Raw genomic sequence first — 18,018 nt, 5'->3', positions numbered from 1 at the left:
ATCTTCCTAGAATGTTCTTGAGATTATACGAAGCCAAAGGTGCTTTCCTACCTTTGTCTTGTGAATCCTGAACTTTATATTTGGGATCAAAGTCAGGTGCACGGCTCGGTCCCGACGGAAAATACACAGAGGATTTGATCAAGAGTGAGTTTGGTTCACAATTTTTTTTTCCTCACAGCAGAGATGAGAGCAGGTGTTGCTCTTTGAATGCATAAAACAGCAAAGCGCCAGCCCGCTTTAACTAGCTTCTTTCACTGAAAATCCTCCCTCACAGATCTACTTTGCAGATAATTAAGCTTGGTGCACAGAAATTGCAGATGAGGCAGTCACATCATTGCTGAGGGGTGTGTGTGTGCCTGTGTGTTGTTTTTTGTTTTGCTATTCAGGCCACAGTGAGAAGAAATCTTTCTCTCAGCAACGACAAGGGGTTACTTAGCCTATCCATGGCATTTTGAGGGAAGACCCACACCTCAGAAGTACTGGGTTGTGTGCAAAAGGTTGCACGAATAATGGCAAATATACAGTATGTGTCCCAGGATAATGCTGCAAAGATCCAATTTGGGTCCATCACTCGGACCAGAGGTTTAGTCTCCCAAGTTTTTGGACTTGTGCTGGAGCCCATCCTCTATTCTATTCTATGCATCATATTTATGTGGTTCCTTCTTGTTGGTTGACTGTTGTGTGGATGGTCGGCGATTGGCTGTTGTCTCCTTGCATTTTGAACCTCTGACTTTCTGGAAGGAATGAGAGACAAGGAGAAGCTGTGCCTGAGGCATTCATCTTGGAAACCTCAAGGAAATGGATATTGACTACACACTGGCCAAGATGGCAAATGATTCGGTCTAAGGCAGCTTTCTATATTCTTTTTTAAAAGGAAGGGATGCTATCTATGCAAGAGAAGTAGAAGCAGGGATGTCCAATCTTGGCAACTTTTAAGATTTGTGGACTGCAACTCTCATAGCTGGCTGGGGAATTCTGGGAGTTGAAGTCCACAAGTCTCAAAGTTGCCCAGGTTGGACATTCTTGAGTGGATGCCTTAGGATTGTAAGAGCCATCTTGATTCAGATTAAAGGTCTATTTAGCCCAGTATTTTATCCCATAACCACCAATCTGAAGGCAGCAAGGAGTCTGATCCTCCAGGAATGATTCTAAACTTTTTGCTTAATCTTATGGTTACAAATTCTGGAGTTTAATTATCCACGTGAAGGTCTAATTTATTTAAAAACTGTCTGGCTCTCCATATGTTGAACTCCTAAAATTCCTAGCAGTCTCAAATCACTAGTGATAGAAGGTGAGGAGGGCCTACGCCGAAGAGGATTAGAACCTGGGACCTCCCAACTGAGCCAATGTGTTGTACCTATTCATGCGGAGGGAACTAAATTCTCCATTGTGCTACTCCAGGGGTCTTCAAACTTGGCCTTTTTATGACTTGTAGACTTGCATGCCTGGCTGAGGAATTCTGGGAGTTGAAGTCCACAACTCCAAAAAGGGCCACGTTTGAAGACCCCTGTGCTACTCTGCCAATGAGAGTAGAAGACACGTGTTTGAACGCGGGATTCCTTCCCCCTTTGAGATGGAGTCTGCTTTCAACCTAGGATATCACACACATAAAGTCTCCTGAAGCATCTATCTATTTATTAATTAATTAATTTTTTTATGCTGCCCATCTACACTACAAGTTGACGCTGGGCAGCTTCTTTGCTGGGTTGAAGGCCAGATCAAGATTAAAAAAATACACATCCACATTTGCTTCTGATTTTCAACTTCAGAACGCAGAGAAACCATTACAGGTACGTAAATTCAAAAGAGTCTCTTTAGTGCAGAGTTTTTATTTTATTTTCAAGCTTCATTGGTGTCCTCAACTCCAAAAATTGCATTATTTAGCCCATGGTCCAGAGTCCAGCTTCACCGTTGGGGATCACTTATTGTTTAAATTGATGTCTTTACCATATTCAATTTTCATACGGAAGGCTGTCAATAACTAACAGCAGGACAAATAAAGAGGAAACTGCTTAAGACTACATTAATTCATGATTGGATGAATAAATATAAAGCTGCAATTCACCTTAAGCCAGGCTTAAACTGTAAATGCAAGCTTAGTTAATGCTTCTAAATATCTGTCATTCTCAAGCAGCATACATATGAAGAATATCGGGCATTTGCTCAGCCAATAAGTAGCCATGATGGTGAGGCGGGTATCACTGACTGACACCTAGGGGTTGTGCAGGGAATATATCTCTTAATTAAATATGTTTTTTTCCGTTATATGAAACCGACTGGACAGATTGTTGCTCTAAGCAATGGAGCTCCTCACAATGATTATGTTTCACAGTCTCCAAAGAGTGACGAGAAATTAAATCAAATGCCAAGAACCCATAAGCAGCCACCTGATTCCACCAGCTTCTGCTCCAAACGGCTTTAGCTAATAGAACAAGGGTCTTCTGCGGTAGGCCTCACTTCGCCTTCCAGCAATAAATTCATCACAGCTTTTGTCATATAGCTGCACGTTCCTCTTTTTCCCAGCGGAGGTGTGTTGTAAAAAGAAGTCATGTCATCCTGCACAAACAGACAGAGTCATAATGGGGATGGATAATTTCAGGCTTAAGTAATAAGGAGGAGAAACACACAGATGGATGGGCGATCAGCAGGACAAGGCAAGCCTGCCACGTTTTCCATCTCAAATATTGGGGGGAAAAATATATTTTGGACTTTGACCAAAGAGGATATTGGGGAGGTGGGGGGGGGAGGAAATACGGGGCGCCCTGAGAAACTCAACGAGGAAGATGTTTCACCAGAACAACCGTCATAGAAATACCTGCAGGCATTTCTGGAAAGATCCGTGATGAATTCAGGGGAAATGATGGTCCCAAACACAATGAGTCAGAGATTTTCTGCTGCTGTAAAGAGCAGCTTTATGCTGGCAAGGCAGCAATTCGTCATCCTCTAGGCCACCAGTGACTCATGCTGTTGCTGGTGATGGGGAGAGCTTGTCAACTGCAATTTGTGTTTGGTGCAGAGCAATTGTCCCACCGCCAAGGGCAAATGCTATTGTGGCTGCACCTGCTAGAATGACAACACGCCCTCCCCCTGGGCGGGCTGAACCACCCTTGGCTTTCTGGAGTACTGGTGGCAGGGCAGAGCTTCCCTAAGCTGGAGAGGAGGAGAGGAAAGACTTGCAGCAGAGGGAAAAAAAGAGAGGAAGGAAAGAGCAGGCAAGCAGAAGTAGAAGATGTCGACGATGCAGGGCAAACAAACAGCATCAGGAAAGGCGAAAAGTGGGAATGAAGACTTGAAAAAAAAAACCCACAGTTTTGCAAGACAGTAGGTGCTCATGTGATGTAATGCCAACGTCCAGGAACTTTGGGTTACACGTTTTAAACACGGGTCCCTGGACTACCCAGCCCCATGGGGGGTTTTTCCTCCAGTGAATATAGAGCTCACTCAGATGCGGCTCCATTTTGCACAAAGGAATGCGAAAGAGCTCCCGTCATTTTAGGATCGAGCTCTGCAGCAAGACACCGGGATGAGCTGACTTTGAGCTCTGTGTGCAATTTGGCAGCTACCACACAGTGGGATATATTTATGAGAAAATGTACATCAAGGACCTTTGCAACTGAGGCACTGGTTGTCTCAGAAGGCTTTGGATAAATGGAAGGGGGATTTTTCTGGCAAAACAAAATTGCTCTTTGGAAGGTTTGGGATGACTTCGGGCTGAGTGGTAGTGTCAATCTGAGATTCTTAAACCGGGGACCTCTTTGGCAATTTGGCAATGCTTGCTCCTTTTTTTTTCTTTTCTTTGTTGCGAGCTAAAAAAGCCAAAAGTTGCTCTCTGGATGAATTCTGCTAGGCCCCTCTACAAAAAAGGAACAGGGAGAATAATTCAGTGATCCGGAGCTACGCAGAGATCTGTAATTGAGAATAAGGAACAATGTGTTTCTTCCCTGATCCTCCCAATATGGGGCCTGTCATTCCTTAACATTTGAACTCCTTGTGCAGCGAGAAAGAGAAATCAAATTCCCATGAAATTGCCTGAGTAGTCAGATAGATAAGTGACGGCGTTTGGAATTTTAGCTAACTTTTTCTGTTCTCTAGAAGAAAACATGGAAGGCTTCACAAGACTGACTTTAAAAAAAAATAAAGAAAAATCAAAGGAACATATTTGTTTGGGTCAACCCAGAAAAATAAACCGGTAAAGAGATAATGAAAAGCGTGAACTCGGGAGGAAGGATTATACTGACTTGTTTTTCAATGCCTTTGAGTTGATTCTGATCTTTCTGGAACTGATTAAACGATTCTTTCACCAGTTTGTCCAAGTCCACTTTATCCTGAAACTCTAATTCGGGATTCCTTTCCAGAATCACAGAAACAACCATCAACAACTGGAATGGGATGGGGGGGGGGTGGAGTATGGAGAGAAGAGAGAAGAAGAAGAAAAATTTAAGAAATACAAATTGAGAAAATACTACTACGGATACTACTTCTAGCTCTTTATCCTTTGCTGGCCCGTTCAGACGGTCAACATTTTCAATCCTAAGGCTGGCTGCAGTAAATACAACTTGGAAGGACAGTCCTTGGAAGAATGCAAGGGGCCTAATGCGCAGCGCAAAACAAAGGGAGCTGTTTTACTTCTTGTTCAGGCTCAACCACCACTTGCTTTAGTCTTTGAACTAAGAAGGGTCGTATGAAAAACTCCCTCACACGAAGGCTCGTTCAAAGGTTCGGTTCAGGAATCTCAGCCACGTGAATCGCTGGCTTGTGAACAATGGTTCATGCAGTTGGATTTCCTCTCCTGACACCGGTGCACTGCAGATAGGACAATTATAAATAGATGCTATCATGGAAAGTTCTAAGACTATGCTGTGGCTCAATCGTCTATGGAGATTTTCAGCCATCCAACATCGTGCTGACTTTTGAAAAAAAAAACACCATCTTTGGGATGTGGCTCTATCAATTTTGTGGAACACACACACACACACACACTCATCCAGTGTCTGTAAGGTTAACTTGAAATGGAAACCAACATAGGTACTTATGACAGAATGAGAGCTACGGCAATAGAGCTAATGTATTGGCTTCTCTCCATGGGTTCATCTTCTGTTGTCTCTTAATTTTCCTAATTTAAACGGTTCTATAAAATGAAGAAACTACACAACATGAGTTCTGGTTTTTTCCTTAGACATGAAACCAGCCGGGTGACGTTGGGACAAACAATGTTTCTCAAGCCTAAACTTGGAAAAAAGTTGGGGGAAAAATATATATATCCCAAAGGAAGGGATTTCCAAAACTGCGGCCAAGAAAACTGCATGGATCAGGAAAAAAGATGGTCTTAAGGATGATTCACAAAAACAGATTATTTATGTTGGCTTCGGGAGACCTGGTAATATTTTTCCCAGCAAAGATGTTGGTAGAACGGAGGCTGGACCTCCTATAATGGAATTTTCCTCCAATGGGATTTTCCCCTGTATTTTACCTGGACACATTAATAGGGCTGGCTAGAAAAGTCAGTGCCCTCCTAAGCATACCCAAGCACTCCGAGTTTGTTGGCAACGTCCATTTTGCTCTCCAAGTTCATGGTAACCTAACCCTAACCCTGAGAGTTGAGAGAGTTTATATTTGTTTACTGCTCTAGTAGTTACACATTCTTTTTTTAAAAACAAAGATAAAGCATTTAATTAATGTTTCTCATCATATGAGACTAACCTCCACAATAATTTGCCTGTATTCCGGTTGATCAATACTTCTCAACATGTCCTCGACCAGAAGGGAAAAGTTCATTTCATACATAGTCATGTCAGACAAAGTTGGTTGCTGCAAGAAGAAAGGAAGATGAAGAATCTAAAGTGAATTTCATTAGTGGCACTAGGCAACATCAACATTAATAAGACTTCTATTGCTGGTTAGGTTTTGCACCCATCCCTTACAACGGAATGCCACAAATTCATCTCCCTCACTGAGCCAACCCTTCAAAGGATTCCCTCAAGCAACGTAAGCAAGAAAGTGAAATTACCACTCCTGGAAACCATGTCTGAAAGGAAAACATGGTCTGAATCCCAGAGATGTGGGTTTACCTGAGGCAAGTAATTCCCAGCTACTATTAAGCCGTTGGGAGTCCTCTCCAAGATTTGCCAGACCCTGTCATAGAAGCCACTCGGTGTTCGGTTCAAGGAGCCGTCAATCTGACGCCTATTCAGCCAGCATCTATGGGGAGGGGGGAAAATAACACCCACACATTTAAGTAAAACTGATGTTTCCAAATGGTTCAGTGGGTTAGGCCGCTGAGCTCGTCGATCAGAAGGTCGGCAGTTTGGTGGGTCGAATCCCGAGTGCCGCGTAACAGACTAAGCGCCTGTTACTCGTCCCAGCTTCTGCCAACCTAGCAGTTTGAAAGCACGTCAAAATACAAGTAGAAAAATAGGGACCACTCCGGTGGGAAGGTAACAGTGTTCCGTGCGCCTTTGGCGTCTAGTCATGTCGGCCACATGACCACGGAGATGTCCTCGGACAAGCGCTGGCTCTTCGGCTTTGAAACGGAGATGAGAATCGGCCCTTAGAGTCGGAAACGAAACGACTAGCACGCATGTGTGGGAGAACCTTTACCTTTACCTTTAGGCATGAGTCATTAAGCCAGGTTTAAAAAAAAAAGTGAGAAAGTGAAAATGAATCTCTGGGATGCCAAACTATGTACAGAATGGTGCACTTGAGGTAAATATTTGATATACAGGTAGTCTTCAACTTATGACCACAATCGCACCCAACATTTCTGAAGTTAAGTGAGACATTTTGTTAAGGGAGTTCTTGCAGTGAATCGCTGCAGTTGATAAATTAGCAACCCGGCTGTTAAGTCAATCTGGCTTCCCCCATTGAGTTGGCTTGTCAGAAGGTCACAAAAGGGGATCACATGACCTGGGGACACAGCAACGGTCATAAATACGAACCAGTTGCCAAGCAACTGAATTTTGATCACGTGACCACGGGGATGCTTCAAAGATCATAAGTGTGAAAAACGACGGCAAGCCACTTTTTTCAGTGTCATCGTAAGGTCCAACAGTCATTAAACGAACTATTTTAAGTCAAGGACTACCTGTGCTTATTTTAATCTTTTAGAAGTCTAGTTTAATATTACAATTCAAGAAGACATCGAGACTTATTTATCTACCCAGGCTTTATTTATTCTTTTAGCTGTTATAACATTCCAATTCTTTTAAATGGTGTGGTTTTAACAACATTTCAAGATTTGTTTTAACTGTGTCCTGCTCTGTTTTTGTAAGCTTCCTGTAGCTTTTAGGGGTGCAAATGTGTGTAAAAATATCCTCCAAAATTAATATAAAATAATGAGTTTTAGCAGACATAATATTTACTGAAGGGTATAAAGATTTTTGATCCATTAAACTGCTTTACCTAGGAGAACAAAGGCAGTAGAACAAAGCTGATCTTCTTTGGGTCGCAGCTGAAAGTTAATATGATGAATGAATTCAAAGCTTTGAATAGTTGAAAGTTATCTTAGCTTTTTCTATTTTCACACTCTTGTCAAGCCAGGAAAATTAAAGCACAGCTTTTAACTGCACTTAATCTTAGTTCCCATTGCCCTTGCAGCATTAGAAGAATAATTTATTTAGGAAATTACTGTCACACGTTCTGTTTAGCGAACATGTACGAAGGAAACTCGTTTTAAAATAGCAATTGGGGCGGCGGGGGGGGGGAAAGAGATATATATGTTCTTCAAGAATCCCACTGAACCAGAGAATGTAAAAACGTGGGGATTTATGTCTTTTGCAGAAAATGGCAGAATTTGAGCAAAGTACAGAATATGCATCATTTTAAATCATCCAAATTTGTCATTAAGGACCCGATGTAAATGGATGTAAATGATGTCACGTCAAAATCTGAGGTACTCAAATTAAGGAGCCAGAGTATTTGCAAATAGAGGCCACAAAGCATTTTTTATTGACATGCACAACAAGCCTTTTCACTGAAAGAAGGCAGAAAAGTCCCGAAGCGCACAAATTATAACTTATATACCCTCTGAAATGACATAGTGCTTACTAAAGCAGTATAAATTGTAACAGGGCCTTTACTGCAGCAATGCAGGATCTGATACAAACATGAGTGAGCTTGCTATATATAGGCTGACTCAAGTGTCTTTACATTCTGCTTATCTAAGAAGGCTTCAAATCTGCTCTTTCTGTTGATGATAGCACCATGTAACATAGCCAATAACCTTTATTGGTTATAAAGAGGGAGTCAAGCTATTCTCCAAAGCACCTGAAGGCAGAACAAGAAGCAATGGATGGAAGCTAATCAAGGAGAGAACCAACCTAGGACTAAGGAGAAATTTCCTGACAGTGAGAACAATTAATCAGTGGAACCTCTTGCCTCCAGAAGTTGTGGGTGCTCCATCACTGGAGTCCCAAAGATGCTTTTTCACAAGACAACTGGACTTTCTTGTTTTTCTTCGAAGACGTCTCGCTTCTCATCCAAGCAGGTTCTTCAACTCCATCACTGGAGGTTTTAAAGAAGATATTGGGCAACCGTTTGTCTGAAACGGTATAGGGTCTCCTGCATGAGCAGGGGGTTGGACTAGAGGACTTCCAAGGTCCCTTCCAACACTCTCAGTCTGTATTCTATAAAAGGTCAGAAAAGAAGGACATGACAGCTGTCTTCCAGTACTTGGGGGTCTATCAGAGAAGAGGGAGTCAACTTATTCTCCAAAGCGCCTTCAGAAGTTGCGGGTGTTCCCACACTGAAGGTTTTTGAGAAGAGATTGAACAATCATTTGTCTGGAATGGTATAGGGCCTCCTACTTGAGCAGGGGGTTGGACTAGAAGAGGTCCTCTAAGGTCCTTTTCAACTCTTGTTATTCTTCATTGTACTCATATACTTTGTACATTATACATTGTACTCATCTATGAGCGCGCGGGGCGTGGGGGGAGGGTTGGACTAGAAACGACAACATTCACAGAAATGACAAAATCTAGTTTTGGTTATTTGTCTCTAAATGTACTTCGAAGGGCTTAAAAACAGCAAAGAATGAAAACGTGTTTTATTCATTTTAAATGAACTTACTGTAAACTTGAGTTTATATTATAGGTTCGGACCCAAGAGAGATGATGTGAGAAAAAGCTGTCATAAAAACAGGGTCCTATGACATTGTATTTTTTTAAAAAAAGAAAGAAAGAAAGAAAGAAAGAAAGAAGGAAGGAAGGAAGGAAGGAAGGAAGGAAGGAAGGAAGGAAGGAAGGAAGGAAAGAAAGAAAGAAAGAAAGAAAGAAAGAAAGAAAGAAAGAAAGAAAGAAAGAAAGAAAGAAAGAAAGAAAGAAAGAAAGAAAGAAAGAAGAACAGGGGAGTAGCTGTCATGCACGCTGTGTTTTCATACATGCAACAGAATCTTTGGGTGCTAAGCTGGAAGAAAGAAATACAACCTGTAGGATAAATAAGAGCTTAGACTGTTTTCTTCAAGAATTCCATCTTCCTAAGTAGCAAAGGACTGAAAGTGACTGAGAAAAAAAAGAAGTGTGACATTTACCAGTTTCTCACCCTTCTCAGCAGGAAACAATTTTTTTAAAAAAAAATCAATAGCAAAACTGGTAGCAAATAGAAAATTAAGCATTGCCCTTTATGTGGGGGAGGGGGAAACAGGTGCCAATATTAGACATGCACTTATATAGACATAAACATATTTGGCAGTGAATTTTACACGCCAAATGTTCAGTTATTTTAAAAGCATCACTTTTTCCAAACGCCAGAGTCAAATTTGTAACAGACGATGTTGTTGGAAGAAGGAGCAAAAATTGAGCCCCCGCTAGATGCCCAAAAATGTTAGCAACTTTTAAATACCCCAGCTGAAATAAGTTAGGTTTTTGCAAAAGTTCAACCTCACCTTTCTGATGGGTTCAAATTCACCATCTTGAATGAGGTCCTCTGCATAATCAAGGGGCTTTGAGAAAAAAAAAAGCCCCCGTTGAAAAAAGGGATCATCAGCCTTTCCAAGCAAAGACAAGTCACGTTCAGTGAATACTTAAATCCAGCAGAGGAATCTCAAACTGAGAGCAGCCTTTCTTTTTCGCCTTCTACGTACCCTATGCCAGTTATGCAAAATGGCATCTTATTTATATAATAACAACAACAACAACGTTGGAAGGGACCTTGGGGGTCATCTAGTCCAACCCCCTGCTCAGGCAGGAAACCCTAACCCTTTCAGACAAATGGCTGTCCATTCTCTTCTTAAAAACTTCCAGTGTTGGAGCATTCACGTTCCACTGGTTAATTGTTCTCACTGTCAGGAAGTTTCTCCTTAGTTCTAGGTTGCTTCTCTCCTTGATGAGTTTCCATCCGTTGCTTCTTGTCCTGCTTTCAGGTGCTTTGGAGAATAGCTTGACTCCCTCTTCTTTGGGGCAACCCCTGAGATATTGGAACACTGCCATCATGTCACCCCTCGTCCTTCTCTTCATTAAACTAGACATTCCCAATTCCAGCAACCGTTCCCTATATGTTTTAGCCTCCAGTCCCCCAATCATCTTTGTTGCTCTTCTCTGCACTCTTTCTAGAGTCTTAACATCTTTTTTGCATCGTGGTGACCAAAACTGGATGCAGTATTCCAAGTGTGGCCTTAGCAAGGCATTGTAAAGTGGTATTAACACTTCACATGATCTTGATTCTATCCCTCCGTTAATGTAGCCTAGCACTGTGTTGGCTTTTTTGGCAGCTGCAGCACACGGCCGGCTCATCATCTTAGTTGCTCTTCTCTGCACTCTTGCTAGAGTCTCAACATCTTTTTTACATTTATATGCTGTCCATCTCACGTTCCAAAGTGATTCTGGATGGCTTACAATGCAATGGCCCCGTCACGCAGGGGAACTCACTAGAGAAAGCAATAATGTTGGGAAGAGTGAGGGTTAAAAGGAAACTAGGCCTCCAAAGAATGCAGTGTCTGAACACCATCAAAGCTGACACACCAGCCAGAGCAGAGAAAAAAGTCAAAGAAGCAGCGCAAGATGGGAAGAGGTGGAGAGACCAAGGATCGCCAAGAATCGGACGTGATTAAATGGGTAACATCATCATCATCATCATCATACAATGCAATAAAAACAAGAATATAAAGACATTCGAAACATTACAATTCAGAGGTGTTGGGTGAAACCGGGAACTAATAAAGCTAAAAACTGGAAACTTAGCAGTAACAGCGCCGGTGTTGTTCTGAGTTTCCAATGAGTTTCTTTCCGGCGCATAAACAGAACAGACAAGCTGATAATGATTCCAGAAGGGAGCGTGGCAGTGGTTAGCATCCACTGGGAAGAAAGGGGAGAAGAGATTTAGCGACAACAGAGCTCCGCAATCGGAAGATAAATCCCGCATCGGCAGAAGGGCATTTTGGAAAGACCTGGCCTTGGCTTATGCTGCCTCCCTACCCGGTCCCCAAAGCAGGTAAGCAACATCCGAATACAGCTGATGGGGGTTGCTAACTGAAGTTTGACAAAAGCTGATGCTAAACCAAACCTCTGTATGGACGAGGAATGTGGGGGAAAAAATGTTTCCTTCTGCTTTTTCGAAGCTTTAAAATCAGTTGGGTCAAAAGCTGGGAGGAAAGGAGAAGGAGTGTGCAAGAAGGAAAAGAAGGAGCCAGAGAGTGACGTGCCATTGGTGCAAATCCATGAGTGTGGAGGCTAGAAAAAGATGCTAGAAAGAGATGGGCTTACCTCCCTTGCTGCTGTGGATGAAGGATATCCAGCAGAAGCTGCTTCACTTCGCTGGGCGACATCTGGTATAAATCTGCAGGGGGCATCTCCCCCGCACGGATCTTCAGTTCATATTTCATAGCGTGCACAATCCATCTGACAAATGAAAACATCGGGGGATTATTTAGGAAGGGGAAATTGCCTTCATCCCTGCCAGGAAACCAAAGGCAAAGGTGTTAAGACACGAAGGGCCTCAGTGTCCAAATCACGACCATCTTATCAACTTTTCTGCTTAGGTGCGATAGTACTGAAAACTGGAGTTGCTTTAATAGCAGTAGCAATAGCACTTAAGACTTATATATTCCACTTCACAGTGCTTTCCAGCTCTCTCCAAGCGGTTTACAGAGTCAGAATCTTGCCCCCAACAATCTGGGCCCTCATTTTACTGACCTCGGAAGGATGGAAGGCTGAATCAACCTTGACCTGGTGAGAATCGAACTGCTGGCAGTCGGCAGAGTTAGCTGGCAATACTGCATTCTAACCACTGCGTCACTAAGGCTTAGGTAGCAATAACAATAGAACTTAGACTTATCTACTGCTTCACAATGCTTTACAGCCCTCTCTAAGCGGTTTACAGAGTCAGCCTCTTACCCCCAGCAATCTGGGTCCTCATTTTACCGACCTTGGAAGGATGGAAGACCGGGTCGAACCCCTGGCAGTGGGCAGAGTTGGCCTGCATACTGCATTCTCACTGCGCCAACGTGGCTCTTTAGCAATAGCATTTAGGCTTATATACTGCTCCATAGTGCTTTACAGCCCTCTCTAAGTGGTTTACAAAGTCAGCCTATTGCCCCGAACAATCTGGGTCCTCATTTGACCGACTTCAGAAGGATTGAAGACCGGGTCAACCTTGAGCCTCGTCAGGATCAAACTCCAGGCTGTGGGCAGGCTTAGCCTGCAATACTGCACTTTGACCACTGCATCTCCAGGGCTTCAGATGCTGTTTGGCTCCAGCCTTCCTAAAAATTCCAAGTATGATCAATCCAATATGCTTCGACAGATATAAAAAAGTCTATTTAGAACAGAAACAGCATATATAATAAGTGTTAAATGAAGTCATGCGTGGATAAAGACAATGCAGTATGCTTAAAGGGCGATATGAGATAATTTTCCCCAAGGAATGTCATCTTATTATGAAAGAAGCTAGGAAGAAAAAAATCCAGTCTAACCAAGACCCTGGGATTTCCTAATGAAATCTTCCACTTAGCTACTAATCAGGCTTGATCCTACTCTGCTTTAGAGGATCAGCCCGGATTGGCTGATTTGGATATTTATTTATTTATTTATTTAGGGAAAGCATACGGTTGGCTTTCCTTCTGCTTATTCAAGGAATGAAATTCAGTTGATGTGAAATAAGTCTATTTCTCCAGATAGACAACTCAAGTTACACAATAGCTATGCTGAGGTCAAAGCAACGTCAACCAGTAGTAGTTCAGATCAGGGGTGCCCAACCTTTTGGGCACCGGGGACCGGTTCCGTGGAGAGATGTTTTTCCACGGACCGGAGGGGGCGTGGTTTTGTGTGCTGCCTGCATCCCACGGATGGGGCTTTGCTTGTTTGTGCGGACCGGTTGCTGGCATGCCGTGGCTTGATACCGGTCCATGGATCGGGGATTGGGGACCCCTGGTTTAGATAGTTCAAATAACTTGGTCTGGGCAACCTGCCCAGCAGTGTTTGTGTTTCCCGAAGCTAAGAATTTCTTAAGAGGAACACAATACCAGCCAAAGAACGATTAGGATCTTGCTAACAAATTACCCACCACCATATACTAAACTATGGAAAGCGGTAGTCCTCAACTTGCAACCATTCATATAGTGACCCTTTGAAGTTACAGTGCACTGAAGAAAATGACTGATGACTGCTTTCCACGCCTGCCATCTTTGCAGCACCCCTAGGGCCACATGATCAAAATCCGGACGCTTGGCAACTGGCATGTACTTATGACGGTTGCAGTGTCCTGGGGCTGACAGGTGATCAGCTTTTGTGACTTTCTGACAAGCCAAGTCAATGGGGGAAGCCAGATTCACTTAACCCTGTTGCTAACTTAACTGTGGTGATTCACTTAACAACCCGGGGAAGAACGGTCATAAGATGGGACAAAACTCATTTAACAACTATCTTGCTTAGTAATGGAAAATTCTGGACTCAGTTGTGGCCTGTATACTGCAGGGCATGGTTACTTCCTTAACTATAGGCAAGTGGAAATACTATCCAATATTGACATCACTGTGTCCATTCTCAGTGGGAATTATGAGGTTGTCATCCACCTCCTCTAAAGAGCTTATGGATGGGAAAAGTTTACTTTAAACCCAGGCTAGACAAATTTCAGGCTTGTAGGATCTGCTTTATTTCTCTACTTGAAGCCTTAGATTTACCCACTTCTGTGAGTTATAAAATAGGGGCTGAAGGAGGTTAGAGAGTTAAATCCAGAATTCAGAAAAAAGGGCTCCTCTGAGTTCCAGCTCAGCCAAAGTATTTGGCTCCTAATGCCCATACAAAATTCCGAGGTTCTTTCCCTTCAAACCCTTTTTTTTAATCCCATTTATATCCCGCCCTTCTCCGAAGACTCAGGGCGGCTTACAATCTAAGAAGCACAAATCAATGTGCTTAGCAGTAGCCTTCATTCTATGTATATGCCTGCTCATTAGGGCTTTCACACACACACCCCAAGCGGCATTATTACAAAGTCAGCTTAATTGCCCCCAACAATCTGGGTCCTCATTTTACCTACCTCGGAAGGATGGAAGGCTGAGTCAACCTTGAGCCTGGTGGGACTCGAACCTGCACTAATTGCAGGCAGCTGGTGTTACTTAAGGAGGCATTAGCCCACTGCTCCACCAAGGCTCTTTTAAATCTTTTCCTGATTCTTTCTGCAAGATTGTTGCATCTTGTTCAACATTACATGGTTAGGGGCTGCCTGTCGAAAACCTTGGGTCTACTATTTAGCCTGAGTCGCCAAGGATTTATTTGTAAATTTCTATCTGTCTTCTAAACACCCTGCTTTAAAATAAAATTAATTTCCCTGAGGGTCACTTTCAGGTGAGAAATGCTGAGGAACACATCATTATCCACTGTTTGTTAAAGTTTTCAGCCATGTCCACAATTCACAAGGACAAGGTTACCACAGTGTATATAGTACTTCAATCCCCCCTCCATCTCCTTCTCTCTCTCTCTTTCTTTCTCCCTCCCTCCCTCTTTTCACTCTCTCTCTCTCCCTCCCTCTCTTCTCTCTCTCCCTCTCTCACTGTTCTCTCTCTCTGTCTCCCTCTCTCTGTCTCTCTCCCTCTCTTTCCCTCTCTTTCTCTCCCTCTTTCTCTCTCTCTCCCTTTCTCTCCCTCTCCCTCTCTTTCTCTCCCTCTCTCTCTCTCTCTCCCTCTCTCTCCCTCTCTTTCTCTCCCTCTTTCTCTCTCTCTCTCCCTCTTTCTCTCCCTCTCCCTCTCTTTCTCTCCCTCTCTCTCTCTCTCTCCCTCTCTCTCTCTCTCTCTCTCTCTCTCTCTCTCTCTCTCTCTCTCGGGATGGGACTATTTATTTAACATATGATAAAAACACAACCGAAGTAAACATATAGACACAATCCACATAATTTTATACAAAACGTCTACGGGGTTACGGCAGTGGCCTCATAACTGGATGGACTGAACCCCTAAAAACAAACACAACCCCCCCCACCCCCAATCCAACTCCGTTTTCATTTCCCCTTTTGAAAACGATGGGAAGGAATAACATGAAACGGAACAATTGAGACAAAACACAGGGGGAGCGTGGGTGGAACAGAGGCATCTACGTGTATCTATGGCTACAATTTATGGAAGACTCTCTCGGAATGCCTCATTTCAGCTGGACTATCCATTGAGGCACACTCGATCAAGGGAATTTATTCAAGAGGCATCAGCATCAGCCTTCAATCTCCCTGCCGACAGAAGCCAACTGGTAAACTCTGTTGCAGTAGAAATTAAGGGGAGATTACAAAGAGAGAGAGAGGGAGGGAGGGAGGGAGGGAGAGAGGAGACAAAAGAAACAGCTCTAATCCTTAATTAGGGATTTTAAAATTCTCCTCCATACCCACGCCGGAGTTGTGCCGATGCAAAAATACAGGATCACATCCTTGGGGGAGGTGGGGAGGCGAGGGACCGCTTGACGGACTGGGACAGATGCAAATATTCTGGTTGGCAGGCACCTAGGCTGCTAAAAGCTTTGTCCTCTGAGGTAATGAAAAATGACACTTGAGGAAATCTTGAGGACATCACATGTCCAAAACTGAGCGACAGGGTCAAAGTAGGAGACTAGTTGGCAGTTATGGAGTAACAGATCTGGATGTATGCAGCATGGAGGACAGCATACAAATGAGATTTTCTCATCTCCTCCTTCCAAACCCCCCCTCCCCCAATAAACATTTTCAATCTAAAATACCATTTGCAGTTAGCTCTGGAACCAAGAGAAAAATCTAACTTACGGAGAACAAAACATGACCAAAAAAACAAACAAACACAGTTTAAATTGGGAGGTAACTTAAGGAAAGCTGCACTTCTACCTGGCTTGCTGATTCGTTTTGCATGTTTTTTTTTGCATAAAACATATAAAGAATGGTTGTGGGAATTGGGTGCTTCTACTTTAATGAAAAGAAGGACTAGGGTGACATGATAGCAGGGTTCCCATATCTCAGGGGCTGCCCCAAACAAGAGGGAGTCAAGCTATTCTCCAAAGCACCCGAAGGCAGGACAAGAAGCAACGGATGGAAACTTATCAAGGAGAGAAGCAACCTAGAACTAAGGATAAATTCCCTGACAGTTAAAACAATTATTCAGTGGAATGACTTCCTTCCAGAAGCTGTGAATGCTCCAACACTGGAAGTTTTTTTAAGAAGAAAGTGGACATTTTTCTGAACAGGTATAGGGTTTCCTGCCCAAGCAGGGGGTTGGACTAGAAGACCTCCAAGGTCCTTTTCCAACTCTGTTATATTTATTCTGTATTTTAGTTACTTACTTATGAGATTTAATTGCCGCCCATCTTGCATCTAGTGACCCCGATTTTTTATCAATTCCTCCTACCTCAGTATTTCTTTTTTATTTTTTTATTTTAATTCCATTTATATCCCGCCCTTCTCCGAAGACTCAGGGCGGCTTACAAGCTTAGCAGTAGCCTTCATTCTATGTATATGCCTGCTTATTAGGGTTTTCACACACACCCCAAGCGGCATTATTACAAAGTCAGCTTATTGCCCCCAACAATCTGGGTCCTCATTTTTACCTACCTGGGAAGGATGGAAGGCTGAGTCAACCTTGAGCCTGGTGGGACTCGAACCTGCACTAATTGCAGGCAGCTGGTGTTCCTTAAGGAGGCATTAGCCCACTGCTCCACCAAGTATTGACAGATAACTTCCAAAGAAACTGAAAGATGGGAGGTGCAAGGATTTTAATTCACCCAAAATGTTTACTCATTTTGAAAGATGTTACCACATCTTTCAACTAATAATAGGGGCAGAAAGCTTCTGAATGTTGTACACCAGCAGATCTTTCAAACAGATGAATGAACATTTTATTACAGTTCAAGACCAGACCATAAAAGTTAAAACAATCAAATGCAATTTGGGAGTACAATAAAATTTCATGAATTAAACACACATCACCTACTTCTCTGGAGACTCTTTTAATATCTTTGCCTCGGTGCTTCTTATTAGCAGTTGTGCAAACCAAAACCTAGGCTACAATAGTCCTTGATCGTATCTCAAAGGACTTTCCTCCAGTTCATTCATCCAGGCATATCTCAGGCCTATACATTTTAATAAAAGGATGGTATTGGAGACCCTTTAATATTTCCAAATTAATTTGCAATCATGTACATACATTATCTTAAAAAGCAATTAAGGGTCTACTGTGCCTGGAGACAGTTCCTGATCTTAATTAGGGGCAGCTGGCTTGTTTTCCAGTTATTACCCAGGAATTTTGTTCACTGAAGATGTTGTAAAATAAGCAAGGTGAAATGGGGGGGGGGGAACCCAACCATACTCAAGATAAGGCAGAACGATGACTAGAAATCTCTACAATCAATCTATCTAAAAAAAGGTTAAATCATGGCAACTGGACTAAAATTTATTAAACTAAGAATTTTTTTTAACTTATTCAAGTAACTTCTTCAGTCAAAACGAAAATTTGGTTAGGCAGAGAATCAAGAGATTCGTTGGAATGGACTAACTCATGCCATAGCAACTGCAGGGAGTTCCCCCCCCTCAAAAAAATCAAATGCAATATGTAAATATAATCTGTAATGTAACATGTACTAGGATGAG

At 42.7% G+C, this 18,018-nt stretch overlaps 1 protein-coding gene and 1 long non-coding RNA gene across 5 annotated transcripts in view; one reads left to right on the top strand and one right to left on the bottom strand.

Annotated features, from left to right (window-relative positions):
• LOC310645094 overlaps positions 1-9,237 on the top strand; it is a 296,214-nt gene extending 286,977 nt beyond the window's left edge. Inside the window, exon 2 of the long non-coding RNA XR_014493414.1 lies at positions 9,192-9,237. This is a non-coding gene — a long non-coding RNA (uncharacterized lncRNA). The remainder of the gene's footprint in view (positions 1-9,191) is intronic.
• PHKB (phosphorylase kinase regulatory subunit beta) overlaps positions 1,614-18,018 on the bottom strand; it is a 97,597-nt gene continuing 81,192 nt past the window's right edge. For 3 of the 4 annotated variants that reach the window (XM_083370530.1, XM_083370528.1, XM_083370527.1), the window contains 5 exons: positions 11,694-11,828; positions 6,069-6,198; positions 5,701-5,808; positions 4,239-4,379; positions 1,614-2,556 (listed from right to left, as the gene is read on the bottom strand). In XM_083370530.1, the coding sequence (XP_083226656.1) occupies positions 2,419-2,556; positions 4,239-4,379; positions 5,701-5,808; positions 6,069-6,198; positions 11,694-11,828 (652 nt within the window). In that variant the 3' untranslated portion in view covers positions 1,614-2,418. The remainder of the gene's footprint in view (positions 2,557-4,238; positions 4,380-5,700; positions 5,809-6,068; positions 6,199-11,693; positions 11,829-18,018) is intronic. The other variant, XM_083370529.1, reaches the window with a different exon arrangement.

Source organism: Vipera ursinii (assembly GCF_947247035.1).
Source record: "Vipera ursinii genome assembly, chromosome: 10".
NCBI classification, from domain to species: Eukaryota; Metazoa; Chordata; class Lepidosauria; order Squamata; family Viperidae; genus Vipera; species Vipera ursinii.
This window is presented reverse-complemented; position numbering and strand designations above follow the sequence as displayed.